Raw genomic sequence first — 26,603 nt, 5'->3', positions numbered from 1 at the left:
CACAACAGACGCCAGCCTTCAGGGGTGGGGCGGTCACTGCCAAAACCAAGTCACTCAGGGTCTCTGGTCCCCCCAGGAACAGCTCCATTCGATTAACTGGCTGGAACTAAGGGCGATCCGCTACTCACTGGTCCGGTTTCTTCCTCTAATCGCCGGCCGTCACCTTCTGGTGCAGACCGACAGCGCGACGGCCAAGGCGCATGTCAACTGCCAAGGGGGAACCAGAGCATGGCTTCTGATGCGCGAAGCCTGTGTGCTTCTACACTGGGCAGAGAGGCACCTGAGCTCGCTGGAGGCAGCACACGTCAGCGGCAAGTCCAACACGGTGGCGGATTGGCTCAGCAGGACTCAGCTGGACCAAGCAGAATGGGTACTGGACGAGCAGGTCTTTCGCGCCATCACAACAAGGTTCGGCAATCCCCTGGTGGACCTGTTTGTGACGCCGGGGAACGCCAAGGTCCCCAGGTTTTTCTCCAGGTACCGGGCACACGGGGCTGAGGGGTTGGACGCGCGGTTGACACCTTGGCCACAGGGCCTGATGTACGCTTTTCCCCCTATGCCCATCCTGTCTCAAACGATCAGACTAGTTTGTCAACAGCGGGCGGAGGTTATCCTGGTGGCCCCTCACTGGCCACGCCGCCCATGGTTTTCGGACCTCGTCGACCTGTCTCTCGCCCCTCCAATGCCTCTGGGCTGTTGTCCCCAGCTTCTTTGTCAGGGTCCTCTGTTCCACCCGGACCCGCGGTGGTTGAATCTATATGCTTGGAGGTTGAGCGGAGCGCTCTAGATGCTTGCGGTTACTCCTCTGCGGTCAGAGACACCATCCTGGCATCCAGGCGGCCGTCCACACTTCAGGTTTACCAGTCCACTTGGACAGCATTCGTGGCATGGTGCGCTTCAGTAGGGGTTGACCCTCACTCAGCTTCGGTCAGCCAGATTCTGGGGTTTCTGCAGTCCGGTTTGGATAAGGGGCTTAAACCGGCCACCCTCAAGCGGCAGATGTTCACTATCTCCTCGACTTTGCAGGTCCCAGGCGCCCCTCCCTTGTCGTGCCATCCTCATGTTCAAAGATTCCTTAAGGGGGCGATGGCACTCACCCCCCTGCTGGTCCATCGTTTCCCTACTTGGGACCTGAACTTGGTTCTCCGAGCACTCGTTAAACCTCCCTTCGAGCCCTTACGGACTGTGCCACTGCGTCTCCTTACCTTTAAGGTCCTGTTTCTAGTGGCCATTACTTCGGCCTGCCGGGTTTCGGACCTGGGTGCGTTGTCTGCCAGGAAAGAGTTATGTTTAGTTTATTCTGATTACGTTGTGTTGCGTACCGACTCCACTTACCTTCCTAAAGTTAATTCCCTTTTTCACCGTTCCAGGAGCTGATGCTCCCTTCTTTCTGTCCTAAGCCTTCTTCCCCCAAAGAGAAGGAATGGCACACCCTTGATGTCTGCAGGGCACTCAGAATCTATCTGCGGCGCACCAAGGGGTTTAGGGTCTCTGACTCCTTGTTCTTTCTTTCAGGGACTGCTCTCTGGGAAGAAAGGTTCCTTCTCCTACGTTGTCACGTTGGATCTGTGAGTGTATTCGATCGGCCTATACAGCGGCCAAGGTGGCAATCCCGGAGGGTATAACGGCTCATTCCACCCGCAGCGCGGCGGCTTCTGTGGCCCTCGCTACCAGGGCTCCCTTGGTGGATATCTGCAGGGCGGCCACGTGGGCTTCCCTCTCCACGTTTGTCAAATTTTACAAAATCCACGATTGGGCTTCCGCAGATGCTTCCTTTGGCAGACGAGTTCTGCAACGGGTGGTCTCTGCATAGGACCATTCTCACGGTCTCCCACCCAATTCGGGTAGCGGCTATGGCATGTCCCATGATGCTCTCGGATGCCATCCTCTTCTGAGGGAGAATGAATCGTTGGCACTCACCTGAATGGTCATTCTCCTCAGAAGGATGGATGGCATCCGACCCACCCGACCGTTCGTCTGCGGTTCTGTCATTTCCTTACTTTATCCACCTCTCTGTTCCCTGTATTGATGTGGGGAGGCTCTGCTCTTCCGCGCTTGTCTGTTCCCCTAAGGGAGGGATTTTTCAGTTGGAGATCTCACGTCCTCTTCTTCTGCCACTTCCCTGTTCTGCTGTTGTTTCTTCCTGTTTGACTTTATCCTTGGTACTGTTCTCTTATAGCCTGAGCATTGGAGAGCTGACAATAGACTGAAGCCTGAGGGGATTGCCCCTCCCTCCTGTTACAGGAGAAAAGCTCTCTGATTGGCCCTGTCTCGGAGCAGGTGTTCGTGGCAACCCATGATGCTCTCGGATGCCATCCATACTTCTGAGGAGAATGACCATTCAGGTGAGTGCCAACGATTCATTTCTCCTTGCAGAGACTCGCTGCTTTGATTTGTGGTTGATTTTTCATATTCTGCAGACACCTATCATGCTGTCTACAAATGAAGGCGCATATTGAGTAAGACAACAGGCCATACAAATAACTACAACAAGATAAGCAAGGTATACCCATAACATATCACACTGGGTAATAGGAGGAGTTGTTGGAGGTTTTTTCCAGACACCTGGGTCCTGAGTAAAGGTGCCCACAATGTTGTGCAGGGCTTCACGGGAGGTTCCAATGTGTCCATTTTCTACATGCATACAGCAGGTTTGATTTAAGAATTTACATGCAACTTCCTGGCTAAGAAGAATGGAGTCTAAAGTCAGTTTGTTTTGCAAACCACTCTATTGTAAAGGGAGCTCTTGTTCTATGGCTGTTGCATTCGCTATTTTTCTCTAAGGATGTAGATACTCCTTTTATAAATTGATATATAGTGTGCATTTCTGCACACGTCCCAGTTGCCCCATATACTGGTGTGGGGTTTCCATATTCTGAGATGGTTATGGTGTGTATTTGGCTGGACTGGCTCTGTCCTGAGCGTGATTCTTTGGGTGTGGGATGTCTGTTGGCTTCCTCAGTTATTATATGGATCGCCCCTGGCCAAATCCATCCCATTGTGCAAAGACCTGAAGCCTTAGGAGGTATGAACTTGAATCCAGTGGTTCCACATAGCCAGTAAAGGCCAGGGATCTGTAAAGTAAATGCTTCATAGCCTTTTAAAAAGGTGGTAAGTTCAGTGATGATATATTTTAAAAGGCCTTGTGCCATGCCTTTTTGTTACTGGGATAGCTTGCAGCTGATTTTTGCATTTTCTAAGCTCTTGGAATGTTTTATTTTGGTGGTGTGGTGTATATGTGAATATTTGGTTACAGCTGGGCCAGGCTCCTAAATAAGTAGGGCCATTAGTAAAGTTAAAACACACTTCATAGGGATACCTGATTGGTTGGGGTCTGTTTGATTGGGTATCAGGGATGAACATATCCGACAGGGTTCATTCCTGGTACAATCTTCTAAAACACATTGATACAATTTAACAAGCTCATTAGGTCCCCACCTTCCTTTTGCTTCCACGATTTGGAAGACTGGGTACAGTAGACAATATGCTAAGCAAACATACAAAGTATAAGTTTCATTACAATATACAAAAATTTCTTGGCTTCCCACCCACTCTTGGTGTGGTGTGTGTAAAGTCTCTGACCAGATTGGGATTTTGCTTCTAGCGTTCTGGATTGTCTTCCTTCTCCGTAGCAGGATCTTGGCTGTCCTGGCTGTCTTTTGTTTCTAGTTCCACTTTCTTTGTATGTTCTGGGGTTTTTAGTCTGGTCACAGTAAGTCCAGGTCCTGACAACCTGTTACTTGGGGGAGTGAGAGAAATTTAGACAAGATTATATAGTCAGGATGTCTTTTGATCACATGGGGAAAAGTCTCTTGTGCGAGGGAAGCATGTAGGAGATTCCGGCTTCTCCCCTTTGGCAGCACTTCCAAGGCAGGGCTAGGAATGCTTCCTGCTGCAACCTTGGAAAAGATAGATAATGGTTTAGTAACACACAACAGATTTTAGAGTTTGCAAAGCATATGGTCAGCCAACTTGTATTACAGCTGTTGGCCAGCAGAAAGACGAAGGCCAGAACAAATATAGCTAATAGACACAAATGGGGACTAGTAGTAGCACGCAATAAGTAGTGTACAGTAGGGGTGTGCAATTCGGGTTTTCGGTGATTCGGTTTGGGACCCGAACTGAATCACCCCCGTTCTGTTCTGTGCCCGAATCTGGGCTACCCGAATCACCCCTGATTCGGTTCGGATTCGGATTAAATCCGAATCCGAATCAATTCGGGTAAGAAAAACAGGTCCCAGGGGCAAAATAGTGGGGTGGGGTGGTAGTGCCCAATGGTTGGAGGCTACCACCCAAATTTCAGGGGAATTGGGCAAAGGGCTGATTTTGGGGGAATTTTTGAAGTTTTAGTGTCTTTGGGGCAGATCGGGGGCATAGTGTGGGATCTGGGCAAAATGAGTGGGGTGGGGTGGTAGTGCCTAATGGGTGGAGGCTACCACCCCAATTTCAGAGTGATTGGGCAGAGGGCTGATTTGGGGGGAATTGTTGAAGTTTACGTGTCTTTAAGGTTTTTCCCCATAGAGAAGCATTGAGGTGTCAGCAAATGTATAGCTTCACACGGGGGGCAAAGGGGTGGCCTAGAGCAGTGTGGGGTTGGTGGTAGTGCCAGGTAGGGTCAAGGAAGCTACCTAAATTTTTTCAAAGGATTTGGGCAGAGGGCTGATTTCGGGGGAATTGTTAAAGTTTACGCGTCTTTAAGGTTTTTCCTCATAGGGTATACATGGAGCTTTCAGCAGCCCCATAACTGCACTTGGGGGGGACTGGGGTGGCCCAGAGCGAGTGGTAGTGTAGTGCACATAGTGTTGTCCTGTGTTAAATGTAGTTTTATGGGAATTGGGGTTCTGAGTTATATCAGCCTCTTGGCCAATTACTCAGCAGTTGAACGGTGTATAAAAAGAGTCATCTGGCTAGCCACCCCAAAATCACAACAAAACTTCTCAGGGTCAAAATGCAGAGGGTGGCAATTCTGTGCCCCACCTGCAGGCTCCCCGAACCAAAGGACAGGGTTTGGTTAGCCATGCTCTCAGGATGCCTTGAGAGGAGCATCACGTCCAGATCATGAGAAGGAATCGTTCCACTCTGGTCGGAGCTCACTCGGAATCCTGTCTTCAGTTCTGGGCCCTGCAGTTTAAGGAAGATGTTGATGAGCTGGAATGGGTCAAAGAAGGGCGACCAAGATGGGGAGGGAAGTCCTACGAGGAAGGAGCTGGGTCTGTTTTGCCTGGAGAAGAGAAGACTAAGAGGGTGGGCTACGAGAGCCATCTTCAAAGATCTGAAGGGCTTTCACAAAGGAGGAGGAGCAGGCTTGTTCTCTGTTGCTTCTGAGGGCAAGACTAGAACAGATGGGTTGAAATTCCAGGGAAGTAGATTTAGGCTAGCCATTGGGAATAATTTCCTGTCTGACAGTGGAACAGTCTGCCTCATGCAACAGTGGGCTCTTAGTTTAAGTTTCCGGCTGCCTTTTATCTAACACCATTTAAATGGTGTTTTAATGTAAACTGCCCTGAGCCTTTTGGAAGGGTATCATCATCATCATCATCATCATCATCATCATCATCATCCCCCAGTGAGGCACTACCTTGGCATGGTTGTGGGGCTTGTGTGCTCTGAGGAAGGTGAGAGCTATGCCAGAGGTCCAACCATACTGGACAGGTCTCACCAGAGGAGCCAGACAAAGAGTGCCTCTCCCATCAACAATATGGTGAGACGTAACTTTAATAAATCTATACCGGATCGGTCGTTGCCCGGGTCAACAAGGATCACGCCAGGATAGTCCCTGGACATTTGGTGGCAAGTGGGCAACAGGACTCAAGATCTTCAGTTGAGCAACCAGGGCTGAAGACCGCAAAGTTACTGGAAGAAACGTCGCTTAACCGAAAAAAAATACGAAAAATGCCAACAAGGAAATAATGATCTGCTATTACAAGTCTAGTCCAACTAGAAGAGGTTATTTAAAAAGAATGTACCAAATTTGGAAAGAGAAGCATCCAGATACAGAAATAACAGAACAAAGGCTAGCAGACCAGAGAAGATTCATAATAAGAAATAAAGTATTCACAGGAGTTGAGCTGGAAGAACTGCAAAGAGCAATACAGGCTCAAGATATGGAAGAAGAATTACCACCAACTGAAGCAGTTGCTCAGGCGCAGGTGGAGGAGGTGTTGGAAATAGAGGATGCCACCGTTGTTGAACTGTTTCAAAATCAAAACCAGGCAACCTCCCCTTTGCCTTCACCTCAAAAACCCAAATACCATTTAACATAAAAGCAACAAGAACTAAAGCAAATAATAACTGAGCACATGAACCAAACAACCACCAGAGTTCGACTTCCAGCTCTAAAAACAGTTGCCAAAAAACAACTTGCTCAGGTATTAAAAGATGTCAATGGCACAAAAGACCAGCTGCTGATTGACAAAATGATTTTAGAAAACTGCAATACAAGAAAAACCCATCTAAGTGTTGCATGGATTGACTCCAAGAAAGGCTTTGATTCATTGCCTCACACATGGATACTAAAATGTTTAGAAACAACTGGTGTCAGCAAAAACATTCAGATATTTATTAAAAAAGCAATGAGCATGTGGAGTACACAGTTAACAATCAATGGTGAGACACTTGGACAGGTTAGCATTAGAAGAGGCATTTTCCAAGGGGACTGACTATCCCCTCTGTTGTTTGTAATCGCCATGACCCCACTTTCACAAATACTCAACAAAACAGGCCTCGGATACCAAATATCTAAAACATCAAGTAAAATCAACCATCTGCTGTACATGGACGATCTGAAGTTGTATGGAAAGTCCCAGTCAGAAATCGAATCACTGCTAAACACTGTCCGTATATTTAGCAGCAATATAGCAATGGAGTTTGGACTAGACAAGTGTGCTGCATTAATAATGAACAGAGGGAAAATAAGAAAAACAGAAGGACTAGAACTGCCCAATGGAAGCAAGATCGAGAAACTGGAAGAGAAAGAACATTACTAATACTTGGGCATTCTCCCGGCTGATAACATTGCACACACTGAAGTTAAAAGAAAAATTGGAAGTGAATACATCAGGAGAGTTAGAAAAATCCTCATGTCCAAACTCAATGGCGGGAACACCATACAAGCCATAAACACCTGGGCTATACCTGTTATCAGATACACTGCAGGAATAATAGACTGGACCCAGGCAGAGCTAGAGACGCTAGATTGTAAGACCAGGAAAATCATGACCATCAATCATGCTCTGCACCCCCGCAGTGATGTCGATAGGCCATACCTCCCTCGCAGCTCAGGTGGAAGAGGAATGCTGCAAGTCCATCAAACAGTAGAGGAGGAGAAAAGAGGCCTTGAAGAATATATCAAGGACAGTGAAGAAGATGCACTTAAAATGCTCAATAACGCAAAAATATTCAACACCAATGAAAGAATGCAGGCCTACAAGAAAGAACAAGTCAAGAACCGAGCAGAAAAATGGAGAAATAAGCCCCTGCATGGTCAATATTTGCACAATATAAGTGGAAAATCAGACATCACCAAGACCTGGCAATGGCTTAAGAATGGCAACTTGAAGAAAGAAACAGAGGGTTTAATACTGGCTGCACAAGAACAGGCACTAAGAACAAATGCAATAAGAGCAAAAGTCAAAAAATCCACCACAAACAGCAAGTGCCGCCTTTGTAAAGAAGCAGATGAAACCATGGACCACCTAATCAGCTGTTGTAAAAAGATCACACAGACTGACTACAAACAAAGGCATGACAAGGTAGCAGGCATGATACACTGGAACATCTGCAAAAATTACAAGCTACCTGTAGCCAAAAATTGGTGGGACCATAAAATTGAAAAAGTTGAAGAAAATGAAGATGTAAAAATATTATGGGACTTCCGACTACAAACAGACAAACATCTGCCACACAATACACCAGATATAACTGTAGTCGAGAAGAAAGAAAAACAAGTCAAAATAATCGACATAGCAATACCAGGGGATAGCAGAATAGAAGAAAAAGAAATAGAAAAAATCACCAAATACAAAGATCTACAAATTGAAATTGAAAGGCTGTGGCAGAAAAAGACCTAAATAATCCCAGTGGTAATTGGCGCCCTGGGTGCAGTTCCAAAAGACCTTGAAGAGCACCTCAACACCATAGGGGCCACAGAAATCACCATCAGCCAATTACAAAAAGCAGCTTTTCTGGGAACAGCCTATATTCTGCGACGATTTCTATAACAATTGACAATAAAATTCTGGCATCCCAGGTCCTTGGGAAGGACTCGATGTCTGGATAAAACAAACCAGTCAATAACACCTGTCTGACTGTGTAAACAAGAAATAATAAAAATTATAAACCAAAAAGCCCCAAGCTTGGCAGGCTTTTTAAGAAGGGAAGCTATTCCAGCCATCAACTCCTTGGTCATAGGGAGACGAGAAAGAGATGAGGGAGGTCTCTTGAGGTTTGAAATGAGGTCTAGTACCTTGAGGCTGATAAAACACACTGTGGACATGAAAGAAAGTGGTGGGGAGAAGGAACACCACGGATCGACAATGACTCTTAACTATCCAGTTCAAACAAAATACAAGCTTCTCTGACTGGCTGGGGCACTTTGGCGAGTGTTTGATGCCTCCACTTTTGGTGGAGCTGCTCGGGGTGTGGACTGGAATTTGTCAATACGTGGAAGGTTGAAGCAAAGTGACTCACTCTGAATTAACCAATGGGTTTCATGTAGAATGGGAAATGGGAACAACAGGAAAACATTGTTTCCACCCGGTTCCCTCTGTAGCTGCCAGAAACCTAGGGTTGCCAACTTCGCTTGTTTACGACCTACTTCAAGTTTATTTATGCATTTTTAAAGCCACCCCAAACGTTTCAGTCAATGCTGGTACTGCATACCTGCCAACGTGTCCCTATTTCCCCCATTCACCTGAATGGGAAAATAGGGACATGTTGGCAGGTATGCTCTTGCCTTTTGGGATGTTAAGTGTGGCTCAGGGTGTTCCCCTTTCAGCCTGGGGTCCCTGCCTTCTCTCTCCTTCCAGTCAGCTCAGAGGACATGTTCCCAATTATACACCAAATCTCCTTTGAGTCTTGAAGGCTGCAGTCTTATGTACACATTCCTGTTTCAGAAGTCGCATTCTATGCCATGGCACTTACGTCTGAGTCAACATGCACAGGGCTGTGCTGTTAGTCTGGTAAGTGTGGATGCGTGAGTGTAGGATAGAGAAGTGAGGCAAGAGGCATTTCAAAATGGCATCTATATCCTAGTCACTGTAGGTATTCTGTAGGAACTAATTTTGTGGAGGTTACATAGGAAGCTGCCTTATGCCGAGTCAGACCCTTGGTCCATTGAGCTCAGGACTGTCTACCCAGACTGGTAAGTGTGGATGCGTGAGTGTAGGATAGAGAAGTGAGGCAAGAGGCATTTCAAAATGGCATCTATATCCTAGTCACTGTAGGTATTCTGTAGGAACTAATTTTGTGGAGGTTACATAGGAAGCTGCCTTATGCCGAGTCAGACCCTTGGTCCATTGAGCTCAGGACTGTCTACCCAGACTGGCAGCGGCTTCTCCAAGGTTTTAGACAGGAGTCTTTCCCAGCCCTACCTGGAGATGCTGCCAGGGATTGAACCTGGGACCTTTTGCATGCCAAGCAGAGGCTCTTCCACTGAGCTACAGCCCTATCCCCGAAGGGGAAGGCCTCACAGGTCGTCACACACCCAAATGCAAAGCAGAGCAGAGCCTGCTCAGCAGAGGGGACAATTCATGCTTGCTATCACAAGACCAGCTCTCCTCCCCTAAGAACATCAAGGTGAGAAAAGTTCTCGTTTAGCAGGTGACATGCTCAGAGGCACCCTTAACCAGTCTGTGGCCTGACAGCCATCGGACAGGCAGCCATCCAATTGAGTCTAGAAGGATGCCAGAGGCACAGGAATGTCATGGGAGTGAATGACTGTCTGGGGTCACACTTTGGGGTTCGCAGCATCCGGTTGCTGGAGTGACTTCACCCTCATTAACAGAGGCCCAGGAGGCACACGCAGCATCCTCTGCCACCAGGAGCGTCTCCTCCCTGTGCCAGCACCTGTTTCTAAGAGGCTGACATGTAGCACCCACGTTCCCAGCTGAGTCACGGCTGCTGTTTTTAGAATGAGGTGTCAGTAACCCATAAAGAGAAAAGCATCCCCATTGTAGAGTGGATCCCCATTCTAGGGCGAGGCAGTTGAGCAGAGGCCTGGGCCTGCTGGTCAGTTGCTGGGTGTGGGGGGTGGGGGCTGCTTTGCTGCATTTCCTTGTGGCGGGGATTCTTGCAAAGCAGGCCAGAAGGCCTTCTCTCCTCCGACTAGCAGCGGTCACAAGCACCTCTCTGTGCTGCAGGGGACGATTCCCCAGCCTTGGTGAGGAGGAAGCAGAATGCATGGCTGGCTGGACTGTGGGCTCCTTGCCCTGTTTGCATTTCAGATGCAGAAAACTCTCATAGAGTCAGCCTCTGCTCAGCGAAAGAATCTATTGAAGCACCATCGCAGACAGATGGCCTGAAAGTCTCCAGCAAAGAACAGCCTGCCATGAGGCAGACTGTTCCACTGCCGGACAGCTTTTACAGTTGGGAGAATCCTCCTTATGGCTAGCCTAAATCTGCATGCTTCCTTGTCATCTCAACCCAGTGGTTCAAATCCCACTCTCAGGAGCAACGTAGAAGCGCTCCTTCTTCTATATGGTTACATCGTGATCGGTGATGGGTCTGATGACTAGATTGGCTGGTTCTACCTTGGTGTGGTTCCAGGCAGGGGTTCTGCCACAGCTTAGGGGTTTGGGTGGCATCCTAAACTGTCCAATGAGAAGGCTGCCACAAGTAAAGGCCCCGTCCAATCAGATTAAAGCAAAAGGAGTTCTGGCCAGTCAGTGTCAAAGGTGACAACTGGGCAGGGATTGGCCAGGCCTACTTCAAGTAGAGGACCAGACTGAAGACCATCTACTTCAGTTTCAGGGAGTCCAGTGGAGCGCTGACTGAGTGAAGGACCAGACTGAAGACTTCACCCCTGAGAGAGCAGACCAAGGACAGGAGCTCGATAACTCAGTTCACTCCCGGGGCCCAGCTTTCTAAGGCTTCCTGTTCCCACAGGCATTAGTGCAGCCTACTCTGCTGCCTTGTATTATTATAGCCCACTGACTCTAGTCCTGCCCTCAGGAGCAACAGAGGACAATCCCGCTCCTTCCTCTCCAGTCCTAGTTGGAGAAGCTCAGAAGAGAGAGTTCTTTTTCTCATGCGCCTGTTTGCCTTTTCCCAGGATAATGCATGCCATCTAGGATAGGCTAGAAGCTGCCATATACTGAGTCATGTGGAATGGAAAATTCCTTATTGTTCTCTACTGCTGAAACTGTTGAGTCTCTTATCTATCAAGGACAGACAGGGTGGGGGAAGTGGGTACGGATGTTGCAAACTTCATTAGCATAGGCGTCGAATGATAGGCTTATTCCAAACTGTAACTGTTCTGTTTCTTGGAATGTGGATGCATCTTCTCTTAATTTGCTTATCTGTCTGCTGAGGAACCGAAACTTAGGGTAAAGTCCAGCCTCAAGGCAAACATGTGTAAATGTAATAAACTAATTGGTCCCTCGGGCTGAATGGTGACGCCCAGCTGTGTAATAATGCCAAGGTATAAAATCCCAAGGCACTGGGTATTTGGCGCGTTTTTCTGGTAGGCCGCGAGGCGCCGGAAAAAGCCACCAGCGCTGGTTTTGGTTCAATAAATGGTGACTATTGCTTCCTTCAATCATCCTAGTTCGTCTGGTTTGTGGTAACTGGGGTCTCCCAGGTAACATAAACTGGTGCCGTGACTCGGATGGTCGGCTGGTGATTACCTGCCCATCGGTGGTTGCTTGGGGGGTCCCTTTCTCACGTCGTGGGAGAGCAACCCTTCGGCGCCACTTCTCCTATTGTAAGAAGGAAGGTTTTGACCCCCGGCAGTGTGAGACCCAGACTCCCAAGCTCACTGAAGACGGGCGCGGAACGAGGCACACCAACGCAGGCGTCCGGACAGGTGGAGTATTAAGGGTCTCGAGACAAAGGGGACTGGGGAATCGCCCACCCTGTGTCAAGAGCCGCTGCGGGCAGAGGGCACTGCCTAAAAGCAGGACGGGCTCTGGGAGGAAAAAGGGAGGTTGTGTGTGACTGTGTGCAGTTTGCAAGGATTTGGTGAGTGCAGAGGGGGACCCCACAGGGGGAAACCCACCATGAAAGTGGCCTTGCAGTGGCAAGGCGGGACTCCTGAGTAAGTCCTCTCTCCCGGCGACGGGAAGAGGACCCAAATCGGAGGTGCGGGCTGTGAATTTGTCTGTTCATAATCCCTTTTGTGTCTCGCTGCGGGACCCCTTACCCGCAGTCCGTTCCCTTCTCCTACTTGTCTGTTTGTCTGGAGTGAAAGAGAGCACAATTCTGTAAGCATGGGTGGGGGAGGCTCGAAAGTATGCACCCCACTGAACTGCATGGTCCAGAACTTTAAAAAGGGCTTCACAAGAGACTATGGCGATCCACCTTGTAAACCTGAAATCCTGGTCAGACACTGTACACTGAACTGGCCAGCCCAAAGTCCAACTTGGCCAGCAGATGGGAGTTTCGAGATAGAAGAAATCCGTAAAGTCCATATAACAGTGACTGAAAGCCACCCTGACCAGTATGTCAGTATGACCAGTAGACCAATGGATGTTGAACTCCATAGAGGGGCCAAAATGGCTACGGGACTGTAGGAAGAAACAGGAAGCAAAGACAGTGCTGGCGCTCCACACCAAGAGCAAAGGCAAGCCACAGAAAATGGAGGAGGAAGGGGCCTCAGCCCCACGGCTGCCACCGCCTCCACCCCAGCTCCTAGAGACTGAGGAAGAGCCAGAACTACCACCGCTGCTTCCTCCCTACAACCCGCTGTATCCCAAAGTCCCACGTGGCCCACTGTATCCCCTGAGGCAGACAGAGGAGCGAATACGGCAGGCAAAAGCGAGGGAAGAAGAAGAGGCTAAGAGAAAGGAGGCGCAGGAACGGCTAGAATGGGAAAGGAAGAAGGAGGCTGAGATACAGGAGCGAGAAGAGGTGGCGGAAAGGGAGTTCAAGCTACTACAAGCTAAGATGGAGGAACTGGAGAAGGCAAAGAAGGAGCTAGAGAAACAGCAGCCAGGTCCAGAAGAGGGGGGGGGGCAACCATGGCCCCTTTACGAGTAACCACCTTCCAAGGGGAGAAAGGAGAAGCGCTGTATCAGTACCAGTACGTGCCTTTCTCGTCCTCAGACCTGCTAAACTGGAAACGCACAACTAAGCCCCTTACTGAAGACCCAAGAGAGATGCTGGAACTTTTTGAGATGATCATGCGCACCCACCGTCCCACTTGGGGAGATATACAGACACTGGTGGTGACTCTGCTGTCCTCGGAAGAGCGGGGACGTGTCCAAGAGGGAATGAAGAAGTCACTAGATGAGGAAGCAAAGGGGCTTCAGGCAGGGACGGACCCAAAACAGCTGCACGACCTCTATTTAGTAACTAAAGACCCCAACTGGCATCCGGGTGTGGGAAAGGGTGAAGATTTCCTGACTCGCTACCGAGAACTAGTGATAGAGGGCATGAAGGCAGCGGGCCGAAGAAATGTTAATCTCGCCAAAGTGTCAGAAGTCTTGCAGGGACCACAGGAGGCACCCGGAATGTATATGGAGCGGCTGAAGGCAGCCTACCACCAATGGACGAGCATTGACCCAGATGATGCAGGGAACCGGAGGCAGATCAACATGACTTTCATAGCCCAAGCCCAGAAGGACATTCGCCGAAAGCTGCAGAAGAAAGAAGAAGCAGTGGACATGCCTGAGGAGATGCTATTGGGATTAGCCAGGAATGTATATGCAAACAGAGATACAGAGGAAAAGAAGCAGCAGAAGGCTGCCGTTGTGATGGCAGCGGCCATCAGAGGGGAACTGCCAGGCAGACGGGGACGAGGTGGCAGTGGCAGTACCAGAGGGCAAGGGAGAGGAGGCAGAGGAGCCTACCAGGAGCGCCTAGGCCGTGACCAATGTGCCATCTGCAAGAGACATGGCCACTGGAAGAACGAGTGCCCGGAAAGACCTGAGGAGGAAAATGCAGACAGGGGGCACAGAGCATCCTGAGTGATTGCCGGACGTGTGGAGGAGACAGAATGACGGGGCCAGGGTTCGCTGCACCAATTACCACTCTCCCCAGAACCCATGGTGACTTTGACTGTACAGGGGAAGGAGGTGCCATTTATGATTGACAGCGGGGCCACTATTTCAGCCATTCAACAACCTATGGGAGAGAAGACAGCCCTCAAATTGCCAATACAGGGGGCCACAGGTCACAGTAACTCCAGACCTATTTTTGATGTGGACAATTGCAGTCTCAAAGGAAATACCTTTAGGCATCAATTCGTGTGGCTCCCCGACTGCCCCATGAATTTATTGGGAAGGGACATTTTGTGTAAGCTACAAGCTACCCTGACTTTTGCAAAAGACGGAAGCTTCACCTTTGAAACGCCACAAGGGGGGGACGTATGCACAATAGAAATGCCCAAAGAAAAGGCCTGGAAGTGGAAAGCCTGGTGGGACGGGAAACCGGAGGCCACCAAAGTCTTGATAGCGCAAGACATGGCAGGAAGCTTGCCAGTACCACAAGAGGTTTGGGCAGAAAATGGAGGATTTGGACTAGCTGTCAACCAACCCCCTGTGTGCATTCAAATGAAGCCGGGAGCCACACCTGCCAACATACCACAATACCCAATTTCAGAGGAGAAAAGGAAGGGAATTCAACCAACCATCACTGCCTATCTCAAAGAGGGAATACTGCAAGAATGCCGGTCTGCATGGAACACCCCACTCTTTCCAGTGGAGAAGTGGGAACCTGGGCGCTACAGACCAGTGCAAGACCTGAGGGCTGTGAATGCAAGAGCTGAGCCTATGGTGGCCCTTGTGGCTGATCCATACACCATAATGAGTAGGGTGCCAGGCGCTGCGAGATGGTACACTGTACTGGACATTAAAGATGCATTTTTCACGATCAGGCTGGCACCTGTGTCGATACCTATCTTTGCATTTACCTGGCAAGATTCCAAAAATAGGCGAACCCAGCTAAGTTGGGGGCGCTTAGTCCAGGGATTTTTACACTCGCCAACAATTTTTTCAGAATCCTTATCCAGGGATCTAGAGGGGCTAATCATACCCCCAGGAGGGGCAGTCCTGCAATACGTAGATGACATTTTGCTCGCAGCAAATACAGAAGAAGACTGCAGAGAGCTCACTATAGAAGTGCTTAAGAGACTTGCAGCCTGCGGCTACAAAGTATCCAAGAGCAAAGCCCTGCAAAGCTGAGAGTGCCCAAGCCATGGTGAAATATTTGCTAAATGACCACCTGCCCACCCACGGACTGCCGATTCAGATTAACTCAGACAATGGGGGGGCTTTTGTCAGCAAGGCAGTGCAGGATGTCTCTAGGGCCCTTGGGATCCACTGGAAACTCCATTCTGCTTGGCGGCCCCAGAGCTCCGCAAAGGTAGAACGCATGAACAGAACAATCAAAGATCAGCTAGCCAAGCTCATAGAGCTAACACAAATGAACTGGGTGGCTCTTTTGCCTTACGTGCTGTTTAAAATTAGGAACACTCCAAGAGGCAAGGAAAAACTTACTCCATTCGAAGCCATGTACGGCAGGGCATCACCCATTCTCCGCGCCCCAGACGGAGATCGCCTGCCCTCTACCACTCAGTGGGCTAAAGTTTTGCACGATGTACGAAGCTCCCTACAAGAGACAATTCCCATTCCAATAATCGACCCTGTGCATTCATACGAGGTGGGGGACTGGGTGTGGGTTAAGAAGTGGAATGTGGAACCGCTGAAGCCCAGATGGGGAGGCCCATATCAAATTCTGCTAATCACTCCTACTGCTTTAAAATGTGCAGGAATTAAGGCATGGGTCCATCACACCAGGGTTAAGCGGGTAGAGGCGCCCATTTCGTGGGTTGCACAGAGGACCGGAGAGACGAAGCTGAAGATCCACCATCTACCCTGAGTCTACCCCCTGCTACACCCTACCGGGAACGGGTGCACATCTTCGCACGGGTCCAGGGTACAACCTTTGGACGTCCCTACTGTGTGCCCAATACTGGAAGCGGCCACTCTACGTACGGACCACCAGAGGGGGAGGCAAGAGGGGGGTACCTTTTTCTATCTGGACATGTGGGTACGGGCATTGTTAACTCTGTGGGTAATGGGAACGGGCACCTCATACCAAGTTTCCCACCCGAAGGTCCCGGGGCTCCAGACTGTCATCAGAGCTACATCTCTTAAAGACTGCTGGATTTGCACCCATGGAGATATACACTCTGAGGAAAAGGTTGCTCTAGTGGCGGGCCCGGTATCCCTTGCTTGGTGGGTGCAAAAACCCAGAGTTACTTGGTGCTCGCCATGGATTAGCACCACTGATTTGGCATGGCACCCGGACACAAGAGGGGGGAACCGTCAGCCCTACCGCTATGTGAGGGAATGGAAGCACAATTGGTATTCAAAAGGGGTGCCCGAATATGAAGTGGAATCCTTGCTGGGCCAACATCCCATCTGTATTCAGAATGTTGGCAGTACAGGACCCAGTCTGGGAGCAATTCCACATGCCCATTGCGCTCACACCTGGGCATTTGACAAATCCCTTGGTGAGTTCACACCGCTGCTCGACGATCATGGACCTGACCAGGAGGAATGTGATGGGGATGATCCCGCCGTGGGGAGGTATTTTGGATTGTATGGGGGGGAGATGACACTCACCTCCGTCACTCTGTTCAATTTTACTAGGGGCCCCTGGCGGGAGGAGTCAAAAATTTTATGGAATCACACTCTGTATGTACACGATCGGTTGGGCATCCTAGTCAACATAACACAAACTAAGCATGACACGTGTGACAGTAAACTTAACACGTGGGAATCCCCTTTCTGGCACATCTGGTTAAGTATAACATATGCGCACCACAAAGACCCAAACATGACACTCTCCTGGTTTGGGGGCCGGTCTAGCAAATCCAGACTTTTCAGCCTAGACGGGGAGTGTGCCACAGCCCTGAATGTAGGGGAACGGAAGGTAGGGCCAGGAGAGTGGGAGACGGGGGACGTTCTGACCCTGTCTTTGCGAGAGCCTGGAATGTACTGGCTCTGTGGGGGAAATGCGTACAAAGCACTACCACAAGGCTAGAATGGTAGATGTACCCCTGCCTACCTAGCGCCTAAGGTAGAGCTTCGCAAAAGCCTAAATGCCTCTGAAGTTTTAAATATGGGCAGTTTCCGCGCAAGACGTGGCGTGGAAAACCCCCTTGTGGTTCGAAACACCGGGTTTCATCAGGCCTGGCGAGCCATACTACCAGGTCTTGGTGTAATTGAACTTGAACAAGCAGTTAAAAACATTTCAAAGGAAATGGAAAAATCCTTTAATAACACACTGAAAATGTTAATGGAAGTTCAACAGGAGGTTGATTCCCTATCAAAGGTGGTAATACAAAACAGAAAGGCGCTTGATATCCTTGCTGCTCAGCAAGGGGGTGCTTGTGCCTTAATCGGGGAAGAATGCTGTTACTATGTAAATAACCAAGGGAAAATTGATCAAGAGGCAGCAAAGCTGAAAGAGTCCATCCAAGTCTTTCACAGCATCGGTCAGCCCGCCTCCGAATGGGGGATGTGGCAGTGGCTCACAAGCTGGCTACCCGACCTTGCCTGGTTAAAATCATTGTTTATTGTCTTCATTGTCATTGTTATTATCTTGCTTATGTTATCCTGTGTGATCCCTTGTTTAACTAGAATAATAGAATCTGCTGTCTCTACTATAGTCAGGAAAGAAACTGCCCCACACATAATGGCAATGTACTCTAGTCTGCCTTTAAAAGAAGAGCCATGAAATTGGCTCTTGAGGGGGGAGATGTGGAATGGAAAATTCCTTATTGTTCTCTACTGCTGAAACTGTTGAGTCTCTTATCTACCAAGGACAGACAGGGTGGGGGAAGTGGGTACGGATGTTGCAAACTTCATTAGCATAGGCGTCGAATGATAGGCTTATTCCAAACTGTAACTGTTCTGTTTCTTGGAATGTGGATGCATCTTCTCTTAATTTGCTTATCTGTCTGCTGAGGAACCGAAACTTAGGGCAAAGTCCAGCCTCAAGGCAAACACATGTGTAAATGTAATAAACTAATTGGTCCCTCGGGCTGAATGGTGACGCCCAGCTGTGTAATAATGCCAAGGTATAAAATCCCAAGGCACTGGGTATTTGGCGCGTTTTTCTGGTAGGCCGCGAGGCGCCGGAAAAAGCCACCAGCGCTGGTTTTGGTTCAATAAATGGTGACTATTGCTTCCTTCAATCATCCTTGTTCGTCTGGTTTGTGGTAACTGGGGTCTCCCAAATAACAGTCAGACTATTGGTCCATCTAGCTGAGTATTGTCTTCACAGACTGGCAGCGGCTTCTCCAAGGCTGCAGGCAGGAGTCTCTCTCTGCCCTATCTTGGAGATGCTGCCAGGGAGGGAACCTGGAACCTTCTGATGCTCTTCATCCCCTAAGGGGAAGATCTTCCAGTGCTGACACATCAAGCCTCCCATTCATATGCAACCAGGGTGGACCCTGCTTAGCTAAGGGGACAAGTCATACTTGCTACCACCATACCAGGTCTCCTCTCCTGCACTGGGTCTCTCAGCCTTTCACACTGTGGGCTCTCCATGCCACCGAACACAGCAGCACCTGTTTCATTCCTGTCTGCCCTTCCTGGAGGCCTGCCAGAAGCTAAGATGGCAACCCACATGGCACAGGTTGTTGTTGGCCCTGCCCGTGGCTGTCACTGTATAGAAAATGGTCCTCTAGGTAGAGTGTGAGCTGCTCACCCTCTTGCCTGGGCTGGCTGCTCACATTTGATGCCCTGCATGGTGGTGCATGTTGTTGTTTTTTAATAGTAAACTTAAAGGAATAGCTGTAGCAATGAGGAACATGCCTTCTGCACATCAGTGGTCCAGCTAGTTCGGTACTGTCTACATCACTGACTGGCAGCAGCTCCCCGGGATTTCAGGCAGGAGTCTTTCCCAGCCCGACCTGGAGATGCTGCCAGGGATCATCTGAATGCTAGCAGATCATGGCAGGAGAGGCTTGCTTGGCAATCAATAGCATAATTTGGGAGAGAGAATTGGCCCCCGCCCCGTCCGATCGAGGGCTGACTGTGCGTGCGCCCACCCCTCGCCTCCCCCGCCCCCTATTTCTTTCCTCCACGTGGCTTTCCAGCAGAGGGGCTCGCGCGGCTCCGGAGCGCCCTCGAGCGGCTGAGGCCAGGGGCGCAGCGGCAGCGTGGCCACCATGGGAAAGGCGAGGCGGACGCCGGTAGCTGCTACGACCCGCAAAGGCCCCCAGTCCGGGGGGAAGAAGCAGGCGGACGCCGGGAGCCTCACCGCCCGGGATCGAGCCTCCAGAAGTGCCGGCTCGCCGCCTGGCAAGGAACTGCCCAGCGCCGAGCCGCCGGACGAGCTGTGCGCGTTGGCCCTGGGGGCGCAAAAGGAGCGCTGGCTGCAGTTCCAGAAACGGCTGCGGGTGAGCTGCGAGGAGGCGGTCAAGCTCCTGCTGGACACCTTGTGAGTAGGGGGACCCGATCCTCTTGGCTGCGCCTCCACCACCCTCCCCACTGGCTGTGCCTGTGCGCGCGCGCACGGTGTGTGGTTGCGCCTTTCCTGCCCCCCTCAGCGCGACCACTGCCGCTGCCCTTATTCCATGGCTTGCTGCGCGCAGCGTCCCGCTTTGCCCCTGCTGCTGGATGCTTCGGAAGAGCCTGCTTGGCAGGCACGGCCCTTGTGGCGCCACCAATGTGAGGATCCGGGCGTGCTGCGTTCGCCCGCAGGGGCTCGACTCGAGGGCCACACCTTGGAAGTGAGGGCCCCCTTTCTTTATCCCTGCAGGCAGCTCGCCTCTGGCCTGGGCTCTTTGCTCGCCAAAGGCGCCCTCCCCCCAGCCCTCTCCCGCTCCCCTTTCCTGCCCTGAATACTTTGTCTCCAAAAGTTGCACTGAATTTCAATACAAAATTTCCGACCAAGGGTCAATCAAATCGCACAGACACAACGAGGAACACAGAAAGCCCTGTTCAGCCAAAAACACAGAGCAGACTCCGACGTCTTGAGTACTTCAGCCATATACATATGTCTAAGACTAACATTTATTGAAGCATAAACTTCCACACGCTGCAGAAAACTTAACAGTTGAAGGCTGAATAAGGTTGAAGTCCAAGTCGTGAGGGTGCTACAGGAATCTCTTGGGTGTAATCACTTATGTTGTATAACAAATAATGTTTACATTATCTTTTAATTATATGGTAACTATTAATAATCACTTGTGGTTTAATTATTTGAAAGCAGGGGTTCTCAACCTTGGGTCCCTAGATGTTGGACTACAACTCCCATCATCCCCCCAGACATTGCTGCAGGGGGTGGTGGAAGTTGTAATGAAACATATGGAGCTTTCCCAGACAGCAAGCTTTACTGTGAGGCTTTGCTGTGAGTCCAAAGTTGTCCCCCCAAATGACACAAAAAGGGAATGTTTTTACCCTGGATCTAAATCAGGCTACACTCTAATACACAATGAAAAATCTGAATCATCTGTGAACTGCTCCCTGATAGCTCGCAGGGACTTTGGGGTAAATGAATGCCCCCTCTTCATTCTGGAGGAGATGCGGATTAAAAGCCGGTTGTGAGAAACTTTCTGGGGATCCACGGTAGTGAAACCTTCCTTTAAAGTGTTGTACAAATGTCCTAATCTAAGCGAAATTTAAAAAGTCAGGCCGTGGACAATAAATTTGAGTATAAGGGACGAATATGACCAATATTTATATGCCACTTTTCAAAAAAAGTTCCCAAAGCGGTTTACATAGATTTAAATCAATAAAAGGGCTCCCTGTCCCCAAAGGGCCCTCAATCTAAAAAAGAAACGCAAGCTAGATGCCAGCAACAGCCCCTGGAGGGAGGCTGTGCTGGGGCTGGGTAGGGCCAGTTGCTCTCTCCCTCCTCCATAGAGAATCACCACTTTAAAAAGGTGACTCTTTACTCAATGAGTAAAATTTACTCTAACCACTGGAGAGATTAGACTGGATGTGGAAGAAGACCTGAGTTCGGATCCTAGTTTGATCAGAGAGCTTGCCGGATGGCTCTGGGTCTGGCCCATGTGGCTCTCTCCCAACGGAGAAAGCTCGTAAACACTTCCTACAATATTAAGAAAGCTTTCTACTGATGAAAAATAATGTGCTGTGATGCCAGTTCAGACCCAGAAGAGATCATGGCAGATCTGTCATTCCCCTCTCTTTTCCTAGTGAGTACCGGGGACTGGTGAAGCACACGGGAGGCTGCCACTGTGGAGCCATTCGCTTCGAGGTCTGGGCTTCAGCTGACCTCCACGTCTTTGATTGCAAGCAAGTGCGTCTGGCTTCTGGAAGCTTTGCCCTTCTTGGGGTGGGGCGGGGCTGAGGGTTCCCCACCACCACCACTAGTGTGGGCAGACCTCCCACCACTGGCATTCCTTACCAGCGCATTTCCCTCCCCTTTCCAGCTGCAGCATCTGCGTTAAGAAGCAGAACTGGCACTTCATCGTTCCTGCCTCACACTTCAAGTTGCTGAAGGTAGGAGGGAAAAGGGAGGTGTCTGGATGACACCCCCAGGGGAGAGTCTGGCCTCTCTGGATTCTGGGTGATGAAACCACTGCCTTGACCATTAGGGAGATGGTTATTTTGCTTTGGGGGGGGGAAGATGTTGAGGTGGCCCAGCAGGAAAGCAGAAGGTCCCGGGTTCAGCCCCTGGCAGCATCTCCAGGTAGGGCTAGGAGAGACTCCTGCCTGAAACCTTGGAGAGAGCTGCTGCCAGTCAGCGTTGACAGTACTGAACTAGATGGACTTGAGAACAAGCTGGCTCCGGTCCTTCCTGTGGTCTTCCTGAAGCGTCCTCCCCCTCTATGCCTTCACGGCCCCAACTCACCACTACTGCAAGTGGCTAACCAGGTGGGACCTTGCCAAAACCCCAGTGGGTTGAAGGGCCCCCTCAGACGAAGAGTCCCACCATCTTGGCAGTGCAAAGGATTCTGCAACCACCCCCACCCCCACGCAAGACCCTGCTGGGTTGTGGAGGGAGCTTCAGGGCATTCCGCCTGCAGTCCCATTCCTGTTCCTTGCACAGCCCAGCAACCCCTCACTCGCTGTGGCCAGAACTGCACAGAGTAGGCAAGGCCGCCTTGGAGCCAGAAGGAAAGCCAGGGCCGAGAGGCTGGGCTGCAGACCAGGTGACGAGTCCTTGCTCCAGATCTCGCTGCCCTGGCTAAGAACTCAGCGGGCAAGTCCTGGCCTCAGTCCCTCCACCTGTAACAACGGGATGATAAACCTTCACCTACCTTGCATGGCTGTTGTCCAGATTGCTGCCGCCATGCCCTCCTAGACCACCATATAAACGCTCCATCTCTCTCTCTCTCTCTCCAGGGTGCTGACAACCTCTCCACCTACACCTTCAACACCCACTGTGCCCAGCACACCTTCTGCAAGACCTGCGGGGTCCAGAGCTTCTACACACCCCGCTCCAATCCAGATGGTTACGGTAAGGACTCGCCTCCCTCTCTGCACCCAAACCCCTGTGAGCATCTGAGGGCATCGCCTATCTATTGACCCACAGGGTGTTCCCTCATAAAGGCTGACCCATGTCGGAGCTGGGGACTGGACCGCCAGTAGGTCTCAGGAAGAGGGGCAGGGACCTTGGCAGTGAGGCTGGCTCCTAAAAGCTGGGGCAGACTCCCCAGAGGAGGTGCTTTAACCTAGGTTGCAATGGAGAGCTTTTATCGCCTGAGTGGGCCACCACGCCTTTCCTGTTCCTCCCAAGAAGGCCCTACTCCTGTGTTGCCTTCCCCCTCCTCTTGAGGAGACCCCTTGAGGAGCAAGGCCAAGTTGCCATCATGTGCCCCAGACGCTGCCTCCTCTCCTGGGGGCCTGAGGGTGAGGTGGGTGGTCCCAGAGCAGGGCAGCTGGCTCTAAGGGGACACCCAATCGGCCCTCAGAAGCCTCTGCGGAGCAGTCTGCTCTGTTCTGTGGCTTCTGTGGGAGCAGCAGGCTCTGGCGGCTCCAGCCCAGTAGTTCTGGGGGTCTGGTCTCCGGTGTGGTCCTCTCTGCCAAGGTGAGCCCTCTTCCTCTGAGTCAACCAGCACTTGGCAGAAATGTGGGGTGGGCGTTCTTCTGCAGAAAACATTCCAAAAGTCTAGAACAATTTCCCATACTTTATTTGCCCCTGGAAAACTTCCCATTTCTAAAATGTCTACATCATATGGTGGAGATTTTATTTTTAAGTGCATAAACAATCTCCAACCACATGCCCGAAAATTAAACTTAGATAGATGACACTGAACCCTGCCTCTGTCTTCTTCCCCTTCCTCTCTGTCAAAGTCTAGATTGTAAGTTCCTCGAGGCAGGGACCTTTTTGTTTGCCTAAAAAGCACCATGCCGAGACCAGTCCTGGCCATCTAGGGAAGTCCCCCATGAGGCGTGGGGAGTCTCCTTGTCTGAGGCAGCTACATGCTCTCTCTCTCTCTTTCTTTCAGGAATAGCCCCACACTGCCTGGACGAGGGCTCCGTGAGCAGTGTCACCGTGGAAGCCATCAACGGGAAGGAGTGGGAGAAAGCCGTCAAGGGCCACCCCACCATTAGGGCCATGTCCAAACCGTGAGGAGCCGTGTCTGAGAGTGTCTGCCCCGCCCTCCAGGTATTCCTCCATGAAGGATCCTTCTTCTAAACATTTACAGAATAAAGCTTGTATTTTCTTACAGTAAACATGTCGCTGCTGCCAGTTCTCCTGCCTGCATGCCAGGCTGTACATCCACAGGTGCCACAGCTCCCCTGCCTTCGTTTCTGCCTTACCACCAACACCCTACACCCAGACACTCACGCCCTGCCTTCTTCCTACTTCTGTACCCGGCCGGCTGCCATAGACCTCTGCCTCCGACCCAATTCACGCCTTCCCTCCTGGCCTCCTCTGGTATCCCCTGAGAGCAAGGTTCTTGTTGAGAAGGCTTTCTCAGACCCAGGTCTAATGGAAGCAGGCTCTCCTTGCCTTAGTTGCTGTTGGACTACAACTCCCATCACCCCCAGCGACCAATCATCAGGAATGATAGGAGTTGTAGTCCGACAACAGTCAGAGGGCTGTAGTTGTACAGCCCTGGGTAAGCTTCTGAAAACAGGCCTGGTGTTCAACCTGGCAGAGGCCTATTAATCCTTTAGTAAGCATTGCTTCCACCTTCTTTATTTGCAAAAATGAGGACTAGCACGTTTATTTATTTATTTATTTTTAAATCTCGCTTTTGGGGAGGTTTGTGAAAGCTGAGAGTGTTGGGATTTGGAAGCCAGGCAGAACTGAAGGCAGGAGAGGATCCTTTGTCCAACCAAGGGTGAAATGATGCCCTGGAAATAAACAGTGTAGCCTGAGGTCCCAGGTCACTTTTGGCCAGTGAGGTGCAAGTATGGCTGGAGAGGTGGTGCTTGGGACAGCAGGCCGAAGTCCTCAATATGACTTTTGCAACCTTTCGCATACAAGTAGTGTTTATTTATTTATCACATTTGTTGCCCATGCTTCCCCCCAAAAGGCTCAGGGTGCTGTACACAAGGACTCCCCCCTTCTATGCTCACAACAACCCTGTGAGGTAGGTTAGGCTGAGAAAAGATGACAGCCCCAAAGTCACCAGTGAATCAAAGCTTAAAGTGCAGGTTTTCCAGATCTACTGTGTACATTTCCAGAGATTTTAAATACATCTTTGGCCGAAAAGCAAAGCAAAATTAACCCTCTGTCAATTTCAGTGTGATAAATATATGTACCTCCCCTTTTAAAGGTCTTGGCCATCGTTTCAAGTTGCCATTCGCTCTTGTAAAAAAGAATATGCATTCTAGAGACATTTTTGCTCAATGTCCGGGTGTGATTGTTTTGGGGCATCTCCTCCCTTGTCCGTTTCTGGTCCAGTATACACCACCTGGTAAGTTTGCTTCTCACTCGTGTTTTTCGGGGATGGCTGCCGGGTCTCCCCTCATCCCAGCCATAATATCAATGGTTGAATCCTGTTGTCACCTGGGGAGAGCTCGCCTGGGGGCTCCTCCACCAACTTCTCCTCGGTCTCTTCCATTCCTAGACCCAGCAAGAGCTTTGGACTCAACCAGGCCGCTCTGCCCCAGAAGCTGCTGTTCTTTTGGTCCCCAACCCCTGAATTCTGGAAGGAGGCTTCTTCTCATCAGAGGAAGCGAAGGGAATTCACCACCATGTAGCGGGAGAAGCGGATGTAGAGGTGGCGGAACCAGAGCAGTTGGCTGTGGTGGCAACGCATGGCTTTCTAGAAAGGGAAGAGCACAAGGTCCATTGTGAATTTTGGGCCTTTCTTTATCAGAGGGCAGATCATTCCAGCACAGACTGTGGGGTGTTTCCCTGCAGGACCTCTCTGCTGATGCTTGCACAGCTTGTTCACCCGGACCACTGGGCTGGGCATCAGTTTCCCCTCAAACAGGGATTCCCAGATGATATTGACTACAACGCCCAGAATCCCTAGCTGCAATGGCTTTTGCTTGTGGATGATGGGAGTTGTAGTCTACAACATCTGGGCGTCCCTGTTCAAGGGGACTCTGCTGGGCATCCCATTTCCAAACCTCTTTCGGTCAGCTGCCTATCTTGGAAGCCGCTAGAGAAGTGCACACAGTCTTATATTGCGTGGGACAGGTGTCTGCTCTGGCTTTGGGAGCTCCAGATTTCCAAGGATCTGCTAGCAAAGAAGTCGGTGGGAGGAGGAGGGGAGAGGGATCATCTGTGAGATGGGAACTGGGCGCAGGATGGCACCAGCCTACCCAGCACTCGTACACAGGGTGGATGAAAAGCCGCCATTCCTGGCTTGCAGGCTCCCAGCTCCGCCTACTTGCAGTAGCTTCATTGGTTACCGGTCTGCTTCTAGGCTAGATTCAAGTTGCTGGTCTTTACTTTTAAAGCTCAACTCGGCTTTACTCTACTCAGATGCTGGGGCATCTGTCAGACTGCGTTTGGCCTTATGAACCTGCCAGGGCCCTCTGCTCAACATCTCAGGCCCTGCTCATAGCTGGGTTTGACAGAGATCTGGTTGGTGGGGCCTGGAGACAGGACCTTTTTGGTTGTGGCCCCTCAGCTCTGGAACACCCTCCCTGTAAAGCTTCACCATGCTCCCTCCCCTCAGTGTTTTTAAAACAACTAAAAACACATCTTTTTAAAGAGGCTTTTTAATGTTTCCCCTTTTGCTTTTCTCTGGTAGATCCTTTAGTTTTTACAATTCTTACTTTTTCATTTTTTTAAAATAACTTTTAATTTGAAATTTTAAAATATCTAATTTGGATGGTGGTTTTAGCTTGGCTTTTGAACTTGTTTATCTTAATTTGGTTGATTTTGATTCGTCTGGTTTTTACATTGTAACTATTTTGTAAATGTTGTGGGCCACCCCGGGCAGTAGTGTACTGGAGGGGCAGGGTATAAATCCTTTACATAAATAAATAAAATAAATTTATTTTGCCAACACACGGCCGGAAATTGGGAGTGCAGTCAGCAACTAAAGCTTG

At 50.2% G+C, this 26,603-nt stretch overlaps 1 protein-coding gene and 1 non-coding gene across 2 annotated transcripts; one reads left to right on the top strand and one right to left on the bottom strand.

Moving 5' to 3' along the window:
• Positions 1-9,594: 9,594 nt before the first annotated feature.
• Positions 9,595-9,665, bottom strand: TRNAA-GGC (transfer RNA alanine (anticodon GGC)). The gene has a single exon. It is a non-coding gene; the product is annotated as a tRNA-Ala (tRNA).
• Positions 9,666-19,338: 9,673 nt separating this feature from the next.
• Positions 19,339-21,635, top strand: LOC128335928 (centromere protein V-like). The gene is made up of 3 exons (XM_053274851.1): positions 19,339-19,611; positions 21,333-21,435; positions 21,569-21,635. The coding sequence occupies exons 1-3, from the start codon at positions 19,340-19,342 to the stop codon at positions 21,584-21,586; spliced, it is 393 nt and encodes a 130-aa protein (XP_053130826.1). The 5' UTR covers position 19,339; the 3' UTR covers positions 21,587-21,635.
• The last annotated feature ends 4,968 nt before the right edge of the window (positions 21,636-26,603 follow it).

Source organism: Hemicordylus capensis, chromosome 12 (assembly GCF_027244095.1).
Source record: "Hemicordylus capensis ecotype Gifberg chromosome 12, rHemCap1.1.pri, whole genome shotgun sequence".
Lineage (NCBI taxonomy): Eukaryota > Metazoa > Chordata > Lepidosauria > Squamata > Cordylidae > Hemicordylus > Hemicordylus capensis.
Note: the sequence above shows the minus strand (reverse complement) of the source record. Positions and strands in the feature narration are given on the sequence as shown.